At 44.5% G+C, this 17180-nt stretch overlaps 1 protein-coding gene across 1 annotated transcript in view; it reads left to right on the forward strand.

Moving 5' to 3' along the window:
- Nucleotides 1–17180, forward strand: part of LOC147618766 (protein ZINC INDUCED FACILITATOR-LIKE 1-like) — a 94012-nt gene that overhangs the window by 41667 nt on the left and 35165 nt on the right. The window contains exons 8-9 of the mRNA XM_086774369.1: nucleotides 16312–16361; nucleotides 16493–16568. Coding sequence (XP_086630495.1) covers nucleotides 16312–16361; nucleotides 16493–16568 — 126 coding nt within the window. The remainder of the gene's footprint in view (nucleotides 1–16311; nucleotides 16362–16492; nucleotides 16569–17180) is intronic.

Genomic DNA, 17180 nt, shown 5'->3' on the forward strand with positions numbered 1-17180 from the left:
ATTGTGCCCTTCCATCAAGTGGTATGATCTGTGGGTGTGCGCTCGTAGAAAACTTAAGGCCCAGTCTCCGTAAGGAGGTCAAATTGCCTTCAGTGAGATTAGATGGCTGTCTTCTAATGTGAAACGTAAGCAATGCAAACATTTTGCAATACTCTTCAGGCCTCTATGTATCCTCAGATGCAATGCTGTATGGACTTCATGCATCTATGCAACTTTGGAGTAAGTGAGCGGGCAATCGGCCAACCAGGACTGTCGCCCATGTCATGAGCTCTGTGACTGTTTCTCCGGGAAGCAGCTTCTATTGGTGGAGTTCTTGCAACACCCGCTCCTCATAATTTCTTGGACGGAAGGTTCTGGAGAAGGTGTCACGCAGGACCGTCCAGTTGCCAAAATGATTCATAGGAAATTGAGTGAACCAAGAGTACCACATAGGAATCCTCCCTGTCCAACCCTCTGCCCCTGCACAAGCACCATACATGGTTGTCGGCGTCCTCTGTGGCGGTTCCTTTGAAAGTTGGCAGCTTGACATTTACATGTCCCGGCACAGTCACCAGTGGTTCAGTTCGGGCCAGATTTGTGTTGGCCATGAATGAAGGTAAGGGTAAGGGTGGAGTAGGGCTACGAGGAGGCACAAGATTGAAAGTGGGTTTCTTACGGTTGTAGTGATTTTTCAATGGACTTGATGACCGAACCCGAGAGCGCATGTTGGGAATGTGACACTAGACTCTAGGACTCACAAGGAACTCCTGATTGTTGAGATTCCCTAACAGGATCACCAAATTTTTAGCTATTTCCATCCTAATAGGTATGCCTAAACCATGACTATTTACCTTCTTTTTAATCTTCTCTTTTACTCTACATCTTAGTAGATTTTTTTTCATGTTTACATGTTAATAAATTGAATGAGATGTCCCCTCTATGTTTTAAAAGCATATTGATCCATGATTAAATCTCTAAGTCATGTTTCTCTAAGGATTAATAGATGATTTAGTTATAAGAATGATAATCCTTATGATTAAGCCCTTGTTTAAGGGAATAGAATGAGATTAGGATGTAAATAAGTGTTTTAGTGGATATGCCTTCATGAATGATCATGGCTAAGTCATGCATGATGATGTTCATGGCTCACTTAATGTTTATTTTCATGTGCATATAGATTTTTATATCTAAAAAAGAAGACTTATAAATACATTCATATGTTTATATGCATGGAAAGGCCTTGTTTAATCATTTAGAATATGATTTTATGTAAAAATATTTATGCATGTTCATACATGAATATTTAAGGGTTAAAAGAAGAATTTATATAATATTTTATGTATATATTTATAGCATGAGTATGCATATATATTTTATTGAAAAAGAGGATTTATGAGATAATATTATATTTAAACACCATATTAGATAATTTGGAAAATATCCCATTCCCATTTGAAAAATGGGATCATGGTGAACTTGTCCAAAATTTGTCAAAACCCCCTCATGTGACATATCATTGGAAGGATATTGAAGACTAGAATCTAGATCTTTAATCTCCGACAAATTTGGAGTTGGCATGTTTAAGATATATAAAAAATTAAATGGAGTGATTAATTCCCAAAATATGAGATTTTTCCCAAATTTTTCATATTTATATTTATCGCAAGGAGTATGTAAAAATATTCATTTATGGAACTCCCTCTATATCATTGGATGGGTATTAATAAGATATATTCGTCATTCTCTTTAGCAAAAGATTGTTCTCTACATTTTTCTAGAAAGAGGATTTTCTTATACTTATTAGAAAATAAACCAGGATTGCCAATATTAGGGACGCACTACCCACTTGCTGCTGGTGTGTAAGTAGCGGTCGTCCAAGGTAAGAGGTAGCCCTAATAAATGCCATGGAGCACACGTGGCCGGCGAAGAGGTTGGTTGTAGGTAGGTACTTCCATGAGCTTGGAATCACCAGCTTGGAGTGCTACTTGCCACTTGTCACATACTATTGGATGGGTGGCACTTGTCAACCGGCACTGGACGACTCTCACTTGTCAATTGGACGATGGCACTTGTCAGCTGACACTTTCGTCCCCTTTCGGATGATTCAGTTATCAATTATCGTTCACACTCTTACCACGAGCATTGCCCCCATTGAGCTCTCTGCTGCAACCATTGCCTTGCTGGCTCCCCCTCCTCTCCCCACTCCCAGTACCCTGCATCTTTATGCCATATTCCATTATTATTTACTGCTCTGGGAAATTCCCACAGCTCCCTTCCACCCATCACACCGAGGCCTTTTACTGCCTCTGCACCTGCCACCTTTTTCCCTTGCACTATCTTATCCATGAATCCGGGCTAACTCAACAAGCTTGAAATCTCCTCTTTCACTTGGCCTTCTGCTTGTTTCCTCACATGCCTTCTGCAGCACTGCACTTCCTTCCACATTTCAACCCTGCCAATCTCTCCATTCTTCCCCTCGCCCATCCTGTGTCCAACCTCGGGTGCAACTGAATTCTCCTTCTTCCATCCGTCGTCGGCAGACCACCTTTCAACCACCCGTCATTCCCTCTACAACCCCACCCATCATTCCCTCTACCACCCCTCTCATCATTCCTTCCCCCACCCCTCCTATCCCCTCCCCTTCCATTTCCACCACAGGGCTCTCTCCCGGCATTGTGTCATCAGGCGGTTGGCTTCCTTTGTCCACAGTTACGCCTTTGCCAGACACGGTCACCACCCACACCTCCTCATCCCTCACCATGCCAACAACATTTTTTACTCCCTCCCCAACCTCACCATCGGCCCTTAGCAACCTCGCCACCCCTCCACCATTACACATCGGCAGTGGGATGTCATCTAGATCCTTCACCAAACATGGTCACCACCCACACCTCCACCTCGCCAACAACAATTTTTGCTCCCTCCCCAGCCTCACCATCAGCCCTCAGCAACCTTGCCACTCCCCCACCATTACACATGGGCAGTGGATGTCATCTGGATCCCTCACAGCGGCCCTCCCTACCTCCATGGTGGCTACTACTCTTTCTGCCACCACCTTGTTGATAACTAGTGGGAAGCCCTCTATTCCTACATCTTCTCCGGATTCTCCACAAGACTTCGCTTCCTTGTTGGTGGTGGTGGTCCAGAGCACCTTGAGATTCCCGACTCCTCTTTCTCTCACACTGGTCCGACATTTCCATGGGAGACCTGCCTTGCTTGAGGTTCCTTGGTCCCCCAGAGAGCAGCTCTCCTTGCCTCATCCTCATCAAGCTTGCTGCATTGTCTGTGGCCTGGATAACCTGTCTGCCTGTTGCTACCTCACAAACTTCTTCGAGCTCACTGCTATTACGAGTCGCCTTAGAGAGTGGGCTTGCTAGGCAGAGAACACCGTCTGAGATCTCCAAGCTCAATGCTCAATTCTTTAGCAGCGCCTTCATGACACAGAGTCTGAGCTCACCAACCTCAGCACTTCATCTTCTTGCTTCATTGAGGAGGTGCTGACGCTATGAGATTAGGTGGCACAGCAAGATAGGGAGCTCATATCTCTATGAGCCCAAGCTGTAGAACTGGCTGCTTGTGAGACTCTCCAGCCTCTCCAGGACCTTCTCAAATGGATCCCAACCCTCGATATCTATTGTGGTCAAAGTTCTTGAGTCAGCACTGAGGGTTTCCGTCCAGCTTGATGGGGGATTAGTTTTTCCCCCACTTTGTACATATTACAATCCATGATGTGTCGGCAGTATAGTTCTTTCCTTTCATTCAATTTTTACCACTTAGCAGTTTCCTTTTTCATCTCAGTACTGTATTTGTTTTTTCCTCATTGAGGATGGTGAGCACTCTAGTGGTGGGCAACTCGTAGCCACCAGGGGTTCCCATAGTGTGCAGTGTTCCTACTAGACCATCCTGGCTGGACCATCCTGGACCATCCAGCAAGGTCATCTTGAGCCATCATGAGGCCGCAACAACGGATCTGCAAAGAATCTCCAAGAATCGCACCAACGGATCTCCAAGGAGCGCACCAACAGATCTTCCACGAAGCACACCAATGGATACATTGGCATCTTCCAAAGATAGGAGATACTCACCGACGGCATCCTTGGATATGGTGTGACTCTCCAGAGCATTATAAGACACATCAATGGAACCGTCGGGGATCCTACTGTATATACTTTTTTCAGCTCAGTCTGCGCTGCCATTGTCATCTCGTCTTGTTCGTTGAGTCCTGTAGTCACTGCGTCGTTCTGTCCTGTGTGTTGTCCCCCTCATTGTGACCACTGCTGGGTGTGCACAGTGCAGTGAGGGGCATGCATCAGCTTCTTGAAAGTAATACGATGTTTACAGTATTCTGGTGCATTGTTTTATGCTTGCATTTGATTCTGTTTTAAGTGTTACACTGTGTTGTGAGTGTCACAAGGACTCCCGGACATACTGTCCAGCCTGCAATTCGTAAGTTCAGATTTTCTGACCTTATGAAGGTATATATATACTGTCCAGAGAAGAGCTGCCTGTTAGTGTGTCAAGCTACCAACCTTGCTACAAGCCCTCCAATCCTTATCTTTATCCTATGTCACCCTCTCCCCCGCACTCTTCTGAAGAACTACATGAATTCTTGCCACTTTTCAACATGAGCATATCCAATCAGGCTGATCTTGAGTCCAAGCCTCTCCAGCTTCTTCTCAGCCTGACAGCAGCCTGGTTTGGAGTGACAATTAGCAGCATGTACAACTCCAACTGAAGGAAGCCCGTGTTCTCCTCCTGTATGTGACTTGGGTTGTATTTGGAGCAGTCTTCTCATTAGGTTTTTTTAATTTGTAGCCCAGCTACTCCTCTGGAAGGCTTGTACTTTGAGTATTTGCTCATAGTATTAGCAGAGTAATAGTAGTTCAAGTGTCTATGAGTGCTTTTTTGATTTCTAGCCTCCAGCCACTACTGGATAATATCACACCAGATCTTGCAAATGCACTGTGTATCGTAAACCAAAGTGCCCTCCATGGCCTTAGTGCATCTAGCCTTCCAGATGTGCCTGGCTGTGATGTTAGTAGTGATCTCTCATACAGTGTCCAATTTGTGTGTTGGAGGTATGTAGCTTGGACTTTGGCATGTCTTGAAGGCCGCATCGCTTTCCCACTCCCTTTGTAACGCGCATGACCATATCTCTGTCGTTCCCTTCAAACCTGATTTGCAGGTCTCTCACTACGTTGATGCCTCATGCTGACCATTGGATTATTGGTGGGGATTTTAACATGGTTGAGATGCCAATGGATAAAAGAGGTGGACATAAGGGCTTGGTGCATCCTCTTGAGAGAGTGTCTTGGGAGAGGTTTATACTCTCCATTCATGGCAGGGATTGTTGGCACGAGGATGACATTTCTAGGAGACCATCAACTCTTCTTTATTCATGGTCTTACAAGAGAAGGGATGCATGATGTATTTATGCACGGTTAGACCGATTTTATGTGGATGATTGGGTGCTTGACAGAGGGGGGCATACTTTTATTGCTGTAGGCATCTCTAAAGCAGATCATTGCGCCTAGTGGTTTTATGCATTAGAGATCCGAGTCGCCATGGATGAGCAACCCATGTACCCATCCCTGATCATTTGTTCTCAAATGCAGAGCTATCATGTCTCATGCTTGATACTTGGAGATCTCATGATTTCTCACAGGCCTTGCAAAGCGTGGCCTCTACTGTCTGTGATATCAGTGACTTTTATCACATAGTGTCCTTTCTAAGAGGCAAGAGACCTTGGACTTAGAAAGGGCTGTTAGACGTAGAGTGGCCGCCTTACAGAAAGAGCACGAGAAACATCCTCATGCTCAATGGGTTGTAGATTCTTTATGTACTGTTAGAGCAGAGCTTCATCACTCTCTTGAGCAGTGTGCGGGGTACTATCAGCATGCCCAGGAATCCTTTTGGACCCAGATGAGTGGAAGATGCAACAAACATTTCTTTGCTACTCATGGTCATAGTCACCAGAAACGTTTCAGGGTTTTTGAGGTTTCGGGACAAAACGTTTCGTCTTTCTGCTAAGAAATGCGGAGGTTTCGTAGTTTTTTCTATGTAAGTACAATAAAATGGTTTAGAACTTGTAAATTGTAGAATTATTTGTAGGCCTACCTAGTGCTAGGCACTTAAAATATGGTAAAAGCTTAGGCAATTGTGGTCATAATTGGGCAACTGGGGAGTTGTGGAATTATGACTCGTGAGAAATTGAGCAATTGTGAGAAATTGGGGATTTATGAGGAATTGGGCAATTGAAAATTTAGGGAATTGGGAATATTAGGGAATTTGTGAGAAATCGGGAGAGAGGGGGAGGAGGAGGAGGAGAAGAAAAAGAAGAAGAGGTGACTGCAGATTGCATGCAAGAGAGAGAGAAATGAAATGATATATTGACGTCTCTAAGAGGCCATAATGACCTATGAGACCAAAACTGAGAGTACATCTGAAGTTGGTGTGTCATCAAAGAGAACAATTAAATGAGACTAAAAAGTATAATAAACTGATTGTCTTATAGTTATAAGAACATAATTGTAAGACTCCGAGATGATACTGAGTAGAAAATACTGGAAAATGTATATCAGGTAGATCCATGTATGCTGATCAGTTGAAGTGTTGCCCTCTAGATTAAGTATCTCTGCCATGGGGTTGTCTAGAATGGAGAGGTCGTAGAAGCGAGGTAGGCGCCTCCAATGCCGAGCAATAATGGCTCTGATCTAGCGATGGTGAGGATGCCGTGGTCGGGATCCTGGTGGGTGTGGCCGACGAGCACAACATAAGATGATTGCTCTATCAGTGGTGACTCCCTGGGAGCATGGTCGGTGCCCTGATGGCCCAATGGAGGAGGTATCAGGAGGTGTGTGGGTTGGGTTGCTGGTGCTGGTGCCGGTGCCGAAGAAATCTGTCAGGGTCCTTTGTCTAGGTACATCATGGCTCGGTCTCCTGTCTGCCAAGAAGGTCTCTCTGTGTTTCCTGAGCTCAAGTAGGAACAATCCCAGGCATCTCTGATCCGAGAGAGAGAGAGAGAAAAGAAAGATATATTAAGCGTCCACTAAAGACCCAATGGGCCTGTGAGACCAAAGTGGTACAATAATGTCCATGGCATATCTCATCATGGAATGGAAAACAAAACAGAGAGAGAGAGAGAGAGAGAGAGAGCCCAACATTAAAAAAAAAACACTTAGATAAAATGACAATTTGGTTTTTTAGAAACGAAAAAAAATCCCCGTTTCTGAATTGCGTTTCTGGTCGACCGTTTCGGGGTTTCGGAGTTTCTCAACCTAGAAACGCGTTTCTATGTGACTATGCTCACGGTCCATCTCATGCCAGAGATATTGTCAAGCAATTTGTAGGATTCACATGGCACTCTTCATTCGGATCCTCTTATGGTTAGACAGATTGCCACTGATTTCTATCGCCAGCTTCTTAGTGGTGAGCCTCACTCTGATTTGAGACACATGTCATAGAGGAAGGTTTGGAATGCATTGCCCTATTTGATTACTGAGGAGATGTGTGCAGTTATGGATGCCCTTTTTTCTATGTAGGAGTTCAGTCATGCTCTTCATGCCTTACCTCATGGTAACTGTCCAGGGGAGGATGGCCTCTACCCTATTTTTTTTTCATTACTTTTTTGAATGAGATTCGGGCTAAGATCTCATCGGTTCTCCAGGAGATGTGGGACAAGGGTTCGATGCCTTCTTCTCTCACTGAGGGACTTATCTATCTTATCCCTAAGAGTGGGGATAAGATAGATTGATTGGCCAGTGGAGACCTATCACCTTATCTATCTTATCCCTAAGAGTGGGGATAAGACATTGATTGGCCAGTGGAGACCTATCACCTTACTTGGGACTGCATATAAGATTCTTGCTAAGGCAGTGAGCATTAGATTGCAGCCAATTTTGCAAGATGTCATTCATGATACTCAGAATGGATTCTTACACGGAAGGAGCATCAGAAACTAGATTTGGCACACTTGAAAGTGTTTGGCTACATGGCCTATGTACATGTGCTGCTAGATAAAATGAGAAGCAAACTGGATCCCAAAGCAAAAAAATGTATCTTCAATTAGTGGATATTCCCTTGAGCAAAAAGGTTATAGATGCTATAACCCCACTACTCGTGAGAATGCAAGTGATCAAGGATATTGTTTTTGATGAGATGAGTAGCTAGTACTCGAGTGAAGGATTCCATAGAGTTTAATGTAAATAACAATGTGGTTGCAGTAAATGAAGAGAAGTAATCACATGTGCTTATTGGACCTATGGAGAGTTCTCTAACAAGGGGTCTATTGTTGGGATTTGGTCAAGAAGGTTAAGGTAGAATGCAAAGAATCTATCACATCATTTGGTGATACTACAAGTGTTAAAAATTTAGCAGATTCACATGTATCACCATGTAAGGGAAAAGAGAAGATGGATCAACCTTTCATAATGCTTGATGTTTTAGTATGTCATTTATTCTTAATGGGGATAATGGCTCAAAACAAAGCCATCAGCCCTTAGCAATTCTGCTCTTGGATTTTGAGAAGGCCTATGATAGAGTGGATTGGGACTTGAGGGTACTCTTAGCCATATGGGTTTCTCTCAGAGATGGGTCAAGGGAGTTTCATGCATGTATCGTGATGCCCACAGTAGTGTGCTCACTTGCAGTGATAGAGGAGAGCGGTTTCAAATCTCTCGCTCAGTATGACGGGGTTACCCTTTAGCCCCATTATTATATTTCATAGTTGTGGAGGCCATGAGCATCTTTCTTCGCTCAACTGCTGGTATTTCTAGATTGATGTTGCCTCTTCGTAGTCAAGAGAAGCTAGTTGACTTTGAGTTAGCTGATGACACAGCCATGTCGCCTCACACACGCTTATGTTCCTGCCAGGTAGCACTGGAAGAGTTTTGTTTGGCAGCAGGGACAGTTATTAATTGGCACAAATTTGTTGGATTTTGGATTAGTGACTCACCGAGAGTTGCTTGGGGTGCAGAGCTTGGGTTCACTTGATCAGTAGAGGATACATTGTAAGATATTTGGGATGCCAGGTTGGGGTTGATATTTCTCCTGCACAACAGTTTGCTCTGGTGCTTATGAGCATCTGGAAGAAGCTTCTTCATTGGAGCTCCAGGAGATTAGATTTAGTTTTCAGAGAGTTGGTGGCTAATCAGGTATTGCTTGCCCCGGCTTGGTTTATTGCCTCTTGTTGGTGCCTCTCTCGTGTGTGCATTGATCAATTGCGGAGATTGATTTGCAATTTTCTTTGCTCGGCTTTGGATGGCTCCACAGACACTTGTGCTAGGGTAGCTTGGCTCACAGTTATTCAGCCCAGATGAGAGGGGGGGCTGAATATTATTGATCCGGATATTCAGTGCAGGGTGTTGCTTTGCAAACTTGTGGTTAGAGGTTTCCTACTAAGCACTGAGCCTTGGAAGAATTTTTTCTTGTCTGAGATTTCCGGATGCACACCTTGTGTTGGGAGAGATTGGCTTTGCAGCACATGGATTTTGTTCACAGATGTTGATATCAAGACACTATCTGCCCCTCTTATTGCAGCCATTGTTAGAGCATGAAGAAGCATGAGACCATTTTTGCGACAAAGGCTTCCTAGATCTTTGGATGAGGCTGACCGACAACCTATTATGTGGAATGAGTTCATGAGGATGAGGCTGGCTGGCCACTTGGTGCATCTCGTTACATGCAGTGGTCAGGATGGGAGAGATGTGTATACACAGTTCTTGCTTGGAAGACCTTTAAGAATCTTCCGGTGGATCGGAGAGCTACATCCATCTAGCATCTTAGGGGCTCTTGCATACGCATTGATCAGATTGATGTAGCTATTCTGCATGAGTGGCTCTCTGGGACCTTTCATGGAGACTATCATCCGAGTTGGTTGGGAGTCTTTTCGAGGATGGGCATACCTCTCCTAGACCAGGAGGCTACAGATTGTATCATCTGTTCTATCATGTTTGGAGGGAGATTGAGGAGATGTAGAATGGAGGGGGTCATCCTAGATACTAGGCTTAGTCCAATGAGGATTGTTGGTCATTCGGGGAAGCATTGGTTCATTGGTCCTTCTCCTCAGGTATTGACTCAGGGCTTTTGGTGTTTGTGGCTATATTGTGGCAGTCCTATTAGATATCTTCTTGGAATCCAAGAGACTAGGAGTGGATTGATGCCTTCGATCCATGGAAAAGCCTTCCAGTTTTCAATTTCACGGTTTGAAATGCCAGGCTTCTCCTCGCTTGATAGATGCATAGGATCCCTACTCTTAGGCCTTATTGGGAGAGCTATGATATCTCTCTAGTGATACAGCGCAGATATTGGCATAGGCTTTGGAAATTGGCATTCATACAGAAGAAGCCAGATCTCTCATTTCTTTTGGTTAATTTTACATGTGGTCTCCTCACGGGGATGCAGTACTGCACAACACATTTGGGGTTCTATAGCCCAATTTATGGGCAAATTGAGTGGCCGTGCCATGTATGTGACTTAGGGGGTAGGTGCTTGGCTTTCCTAGTCTGGACCTTAGCTTTTCTACGAGGGCAGTGGTACAGACTCTACTATTTTCATTAGTAGAGGTATTGCCTAGCATGGTTTATTGCAGGACGTCCTTCACTCTGATTATACACCCCCTAGATAGAGGATAGACACGAGTTGGGAGATTGTTGCTAGTATTACAGCATGGCAGATATGGAGAGCTAGATGCACGGAGGCTATAGAGGGTGTCTAGATTTTTGGGTCTTAGTGCATTAGTATGGTGATATCATCCATACTTTCATGTCTACTTGGGCTCGTATTCAGGGGTCCTCTCGTTCCTTGCAGGCAAAGTGCGTTGTATTTATGCGGGAGTGGAACCATGGCATTTTCTTTTCCTCTAGTCCCACAGGTCTCTCATGGCATCATGATGCTTCTCAGTGGTTGAAATCACCTTACATATTGGGGTGATTCTATTCTATTCCGGCTTATGGCCGTGATTGTTGTATGGTTTTTTCATACTTCTATTTTTTCATACTTAATAGAAGTCTCTTTCTTGAAAAAAAAAAACCTGATTTGCAGGCCCGATTGTATCAACCAAACAATAGCACCGAAACAAATGTAGGCGTCTCTCCTCATTCTTTCAAAAAGGTATGCTATTGCAATCCAAATTCTTTGTGCCTCCCTGTACTTCCATAAACTTTGGTAGATTGTCTCCGAAGCTCTTATACATCTTGGACAAGCTGGGCTAGCACCAATGACTGACCTCCACTGGTTGGTGCCAAGGCCACCATGTAGAGGAAGCCAAATAAAAGAGAAATCTTCATTTCCGTGTACGAGTGCCACAACCTCCGCCAAAATGTCTCTGAATGTCAAGGGTGATCCCAAGGGTGTCAAGGCGGGCACGTGTAATTTAGAAAACTAGTGGCCCAACTCACATCATAATTCAACATGTATCACAACATGAGCATGAATCAACACATCCGTCACATACATCATTTGTACAAGATGCAGGTGCCCAGGAGCTCCACTCCTCTGATGGCACTAGATTTATCCAAATCTGTGTAAAACAAAGCAATACAAGCTCTCGATCACCAACCAGAGCAAGGCAGTCACCAACTGCCCAATAGAGAAAACAAATCCTTGGTCACCAACCAAGGCAAAAGAAGTCACCAACTGCTGTCCAAATAAAGCCAACCCTAGGTCACCAACCAGGGGCCAAAGCCATCACCAATTGCTGTCCCATGAAATCAAGCCCTTACCACGGCTTAACAGTCACCAACATTTCCTTAGTTTCACAGCTGTCCACATGATTGTTCAATTCAGCAGCTCCAAACGGCACTTAGACCAATTGCTTTGCATCCCACGAAGCTGTGTTGAAGCTTGGCACAACCTGTGTCTTCTCCATCTCAAGGAAACCCATGAAGTATGGCTGAGATTTGCTGTAATTCAGTACAGTCGGCCAAAAGAGAAGCAATAGAGGAAGTCGACGAGCTCTCTTGGTTGCCCTTAGCTTGCTCCACACTCGAGTCACCCAGAAAAGCAACTCGTGGACGTCAAAAATAACTCCTTGGTCTCTTTTAGCAATTCGTGGGCTTTTGGTCCAGTGCCTGGGTGTCCAAACCTCATAATTGGTCCTAGTTCAATAAAATAGTCCAGCCCGATGTGAACACTCTTATAAAATATAAGTTAGTTCGCCCAAAGCATGTATGTTCCATCTTTCTTTTGCACCAATAACACAGGTGAACAATAAGGAGATGAGCTAGGTTGTATCAATCCTTTCTCAAGCAAGTCATTTACTTGCACCATAATCTCTTCTTGTTGGCTAGCACTTACTGTGTATGGAGGTCAGTTGGGCGTTGTGCTACCAGGTATCACATCAATACGGTGGTCTTCGGGATGCTCATGTGGTAATTCACCAGGCAACGCATCGCGAAAACAATCACTATAGCGATGCAGGAACTCTACTCACTCTTGAGTTAGTTGATCAACATTCACTCTTTCATGCTCAACACTCTCTCTTACAAAAACCAAGTAAGAACAAGGAGCTTTCTTTATTACCTTCAAGGAGCTTTCTTTATTATCTTATTGACCTGTACATGACTAACAATAGGTATGGTACTTCCTGGAGTACCAGCATCTATAACAATCTCTCTACCTCTATGCATAAATGAGATCTTCTTTTCTTTGTATGATTTCTTTGGCTCCATACGAGCATGCCAAGGCATTTCTAGCAAAACATGACAACCAGTGAGAGGAGCAACCATAAAGCTTTGGTGATCAAGGTAGCCCTGTATGTGAATGCGGAGCTTGCCAATAATTGGCGTTCTCCGCGTGGAGCAGTATGATGAGGATGAGATATGGCCTCTTCTGAATCATCAGAATTTGCATGTGCTTCCCAGCGAGAAACCTTTCTTCCACTGGAGTCCTCGGATGATACATCCCGTTGTCCTCTTAGATAAGACTTGGCCGATTCATGAGGATCTTAATATCCACTTTCTGCTGCCATGGCCTCAAAGGCTACATCATCTGGGGAAATTTTCCTTTTTGTTCTCAAGACTTTTTGCACATTTGGATCCTTTCTCAAAGATCTCTGTTGCATAGTCTCATCATGGTATCATCTAACTTGGTGCCTCAAGGCCTCCAACTCAGACATCACATCAACAAGATCTGAATGTGCAATACAACCAGTCTCTCTTGCATTTGTCCTCTCTTGCTCAGGAGGAGTATAAGCAATTCCAGTAGATCCCTCAGCATGTGCCCTCTCCTGCCCAACAGACTTAGCTTGAGTGCTCATGTTATCTCTTCAGTATGCTTAGCCAAGAAAAATTATGTATGCCCAAAAATCGTCCTTTCTCAAGCAGAGAAAGAAGCCTTTGTTCTGATACCAATGTCACAGGCGGGCACGTGTAATACAGAAAAGTAGTGGCCCAAATCATAGCATACATTCAACATCCATCACAACATGAGCATGAATCAACACATCCGTCCCATACATCATGTACAGATACATCCTGAAACCACAAAAGATAATCTTGCACATGACACAACACTAGCGGTCGAAGTTGGGCAACATCCCCCCCCCCCCCCCCCCCCCCCTCGCATCCCTGCCCCCTCCCCGAGGTATGTTTATTACATACATAGTAATCTCTTGTACAAGATGCAGGTGCCTAGGAGTTCCACTCCTCTGATGGCACCGAATTTATCCAAATCTGTGTAAAACAAAGCAATACAATCTCTTGATCACCAACTAGAGCAAGGCAGTCACCAACTGCCCAATAGAGAAAACAAATCCTCGGTCACCAACCAAGGCCTAATCAGTCACCGACTGCTATGTAAATAAAGCCAACCCTCGGTCACCAACCAGGGCCAAAGCAGTCACCAATTGCTGTCCTCTGAAACCAAGCCCTTACCTGGGCTTAACAGTCACCAACTATTCCTTGGTTTCACGGCTGTCCACACGATTGTGCAATTCAACAGCTCCAAACAAGCCAAAACGGCACTTAGACCAATCGTTTTGCATCCCATGAAGCTATGTTGGAGCCTGGCACAACCTGTGTCTGTTCCATCTCAAGGAACCCATGAAGTATGGCTGAGATTTGCTGTAATTCAGTACAGCCAGCCAAAAGAGAAGCAGTAGAGGAAGTCGACGAGCTCTCTTGGCTGCCCTTAGCTTGCTCCACATCCCAATCACCTAGAAAAGCAACTCGTGGATGTCAAAAATAACTCCTTGGTCTCTTTTAGCAATTCGTGGGCTTTTGGTCTAGTGCCCGGGTGCCCAAACCTCGTAATTAGTCCCGGTTCGTTAAAATAGTCCAGCTGGATGTAAACACTCTTATATAATATAAGTTAGTCCGCCCAAACTTTAATGAATGTGAACTTGCAACCATAGACTTTAGTAAACAAACAAATAATAATTAAATAAGGTTGAGTGTGCACACTTACCACCTGCAAAACACGCAAAATTCACCGCCTTAGTCCCAAATAGGTGTGCACATGCACGTCCACGGGGTGTCCAGGCGTCCCCGGTGCCCGTGGACATTCCATAGTTACCGCGGAACGGGAACGTTCCGGGAACGTCGGATGCTAGAATAGGAGCGAGAACGGGAACGGGAGCGGATCGGGAACGTCGGGGAACGCCACATCATATGACATGTCAGCATATGACATAAAATGACAAAACTATATTATTCTCTAAAGACTAGAGAACCTTAAGGCTTAGAGTATGCTAGTTTAGGCTTAATTCATGAAAGAAATTAGAAATTGGCATGAACTAAGAGCTTTCTAATATGATGTGGGGCAGCCAAGAGGAAGGGTGGAGTGGTAGGGGAGAGCAAGTTGCAACTCAGCAAAGGGGAGAGCACTCAGGATTCAGCAAATGGCAAAAAACAGCCGCAGCAGCAACAAAACACGTCGCCGCCGCCGCCGCCGCCGCGGCGCAGAGACAATCAGGCGGGAACGCCCGGAACGCGCGTTCTGCCCTACGTTCCGGCGTTCCGGGAAACGTTCCGGCACCTTCCTAGTTTCTTGGGGCGTTCCGCGCTCCGATTGCGCGTTCCGGGCACGCGGCATCTTCCAGACCGGCGTTCCGGCGTTCCAGGAAGGCGGAACGCCGTTCCGCGGTAACTATGGGACATTCACAAGCAAAATACCATGCAATGTCCAGGCAAACAAAACAAGTCACACATGCAAGTGCACTTCACAGGTAGTGCTTGTGCATGACGATTTGGATTAAATCCCCCAACTTGCCATCTTGTACTCAAAAACTGTTGCGACCATGGACACCACCCATGCTGGATCCAAATGCCGTACTCACTAGAGCCATTGCCCTTGCATGAGCCCAGTTAACTCACCAGGATCACCAACCCTTCCATGAGTTAACATACTCACTGAACAGAGTCACTAACTCTTTCATGAGTTTATGCAGACACTAGGGTCACCAACCCTTGCATGAATGTATAACTATGGTAGTAGTCAGAGTCACCAACTCCTCTTATTGACTTAGAGTCACCAACTCTAATCACTCATTTAAGTCACCAACTTTTTACATGAGTGAATCCATCATGCTCCAGGAAATCCTTCCGCATGGCACAGATCTCTGGAGGATTGTGACAATACTCCTTGACTGACTTCAAGGGGAAGATCAGATTGAGCGAAGACAGGTTCATTGGCTGGGTGTCTTTTGAGGCACAGGTGTCTCTTAGAGGTGATTTGTATCCTTTGGGACCATGGAGGAGAGACATTCCTTTGTGAGGTGGCAGAGGGTTGGAGATAGTCAGATTGGCAAAACAGATGCTGATGGAGGATGCTGTCATTTAATCAGTGTGGTTGGCTTCAGTGATGGTCGTTGGCACATACATACCGACCCCTTTCTTGTCATAGGTAATCATTCGTGTCCTTTTTTAATGTTGGATGTTCTCTCCAGCACCTACCATGGAATGGAGAGTTGTGATGTTGACCCGTCTCTTGTCGGAGGTAATCCTTGGTGCCTTTTCTTTATGGTGGATGCTCTCTCCAGCACCTATGGTGGAATGGAGAGTGGTGATGAATTGAAGCAGTATATCTATCTTCTCAACAGGACACTCCCCTTCTTTGACTTCACGGTCATGAATGCTAGATGTGCTCAAAGTCGAAGCTTGCTGTGGATTCCTGACAGCACACAGGGAGACCTTTGGCATCACATTATCGTTGTAATCCTTTCATATGATATGTATGAAGCTTTTACAGATTTTATCCATTTTTTATTGTAATTTGGTCATATTTAATAGTTGTTAATTTTCTGGCCAAATAGAAAATCAAGTAACATTTGCAGTAATTAATCTTGTTTCATTTGTTTAGTGTTTTCATCATTTTCACACACATACCTTTCTGCAGCCTTCTGAGAAGTATCCAGCACTTTTTCCAAGTGGATCTTTTTTTGACCAGTAAGTTCTCATTTAGTACAAGAAAAGCCTTGGAAAGGCATTGTTGGAAAATAAAATTAACATTCTCTCAAAGGTTATTGTCGCAAGTTCATACAACATAATGCTGGCCTGAAATGGAAATATGGTTGCAGGTTTCCCTATGCTTTACCTTGTTTATGCATATCTGGATTTGCTGTGGTGGGACTTGTCATAAGCTTTTGGCTCCCGGTAAGCAATTAGTTGTAAAGATTCTATCAAGCGATTTACTTCAATCCTACAGTTGTTTCGTGCCTCTTGTAAGCTAACCACTAGTTGTATTTCGGTAACTGTTGAAATTATCAAGTATTAAATTTTCAATACATTTTCCAAACACGTACAGTGAATTGACTATATTTCTTTTGCACTTGTGGCAAAACGTGCTGTAATGCTCCAAGGTGACATGCATGACATGCATGTGTGCACACACATTTGTATAAATGTATGTATATTTAGGGGCTCTGGTGTTTTGAAACAGTTGTGATATTTAAAACTGTTATCCACTTGTCTGCCCCGAGTTGTGAATAAGCCTGACTAAGGTCCCAAATAGTGCTCTGATGCCTCCTGAAAATTTCTAAATCTCTCTGCCATCCTGTTTCTCGGTAAGCTTGATTTGTGGACATTGGATAGAGCCTGCTGCAGTCATGCCCCTAGGAGGGAACCTCAGATGGGGTGACTGCTCAGTGGCTCTATATCTGCCTCCATGCTGGTCTGCTATGTATGGAGGTCGGCTAAGGATCACATGGTCGGCAATCTTCATAATCTGTCATACTGGTCTGACATGTATGGAGGGCTGGGCTTAGA

This window comes from Cibotium barometz, chromosome 34 (genome assembly GCF_041138505.1).
Source record: "Cibotium barometz isolate CiBa-2024 chromosome 34, ASM4113850v1, whole genome shotgun sequence".
NCBI lineage: Eukaryota > Viridiplantae > Streptophyta > Polypodiopsida > Cyatheales > Cibotiaceae > Cibotium > Cibotium barometz.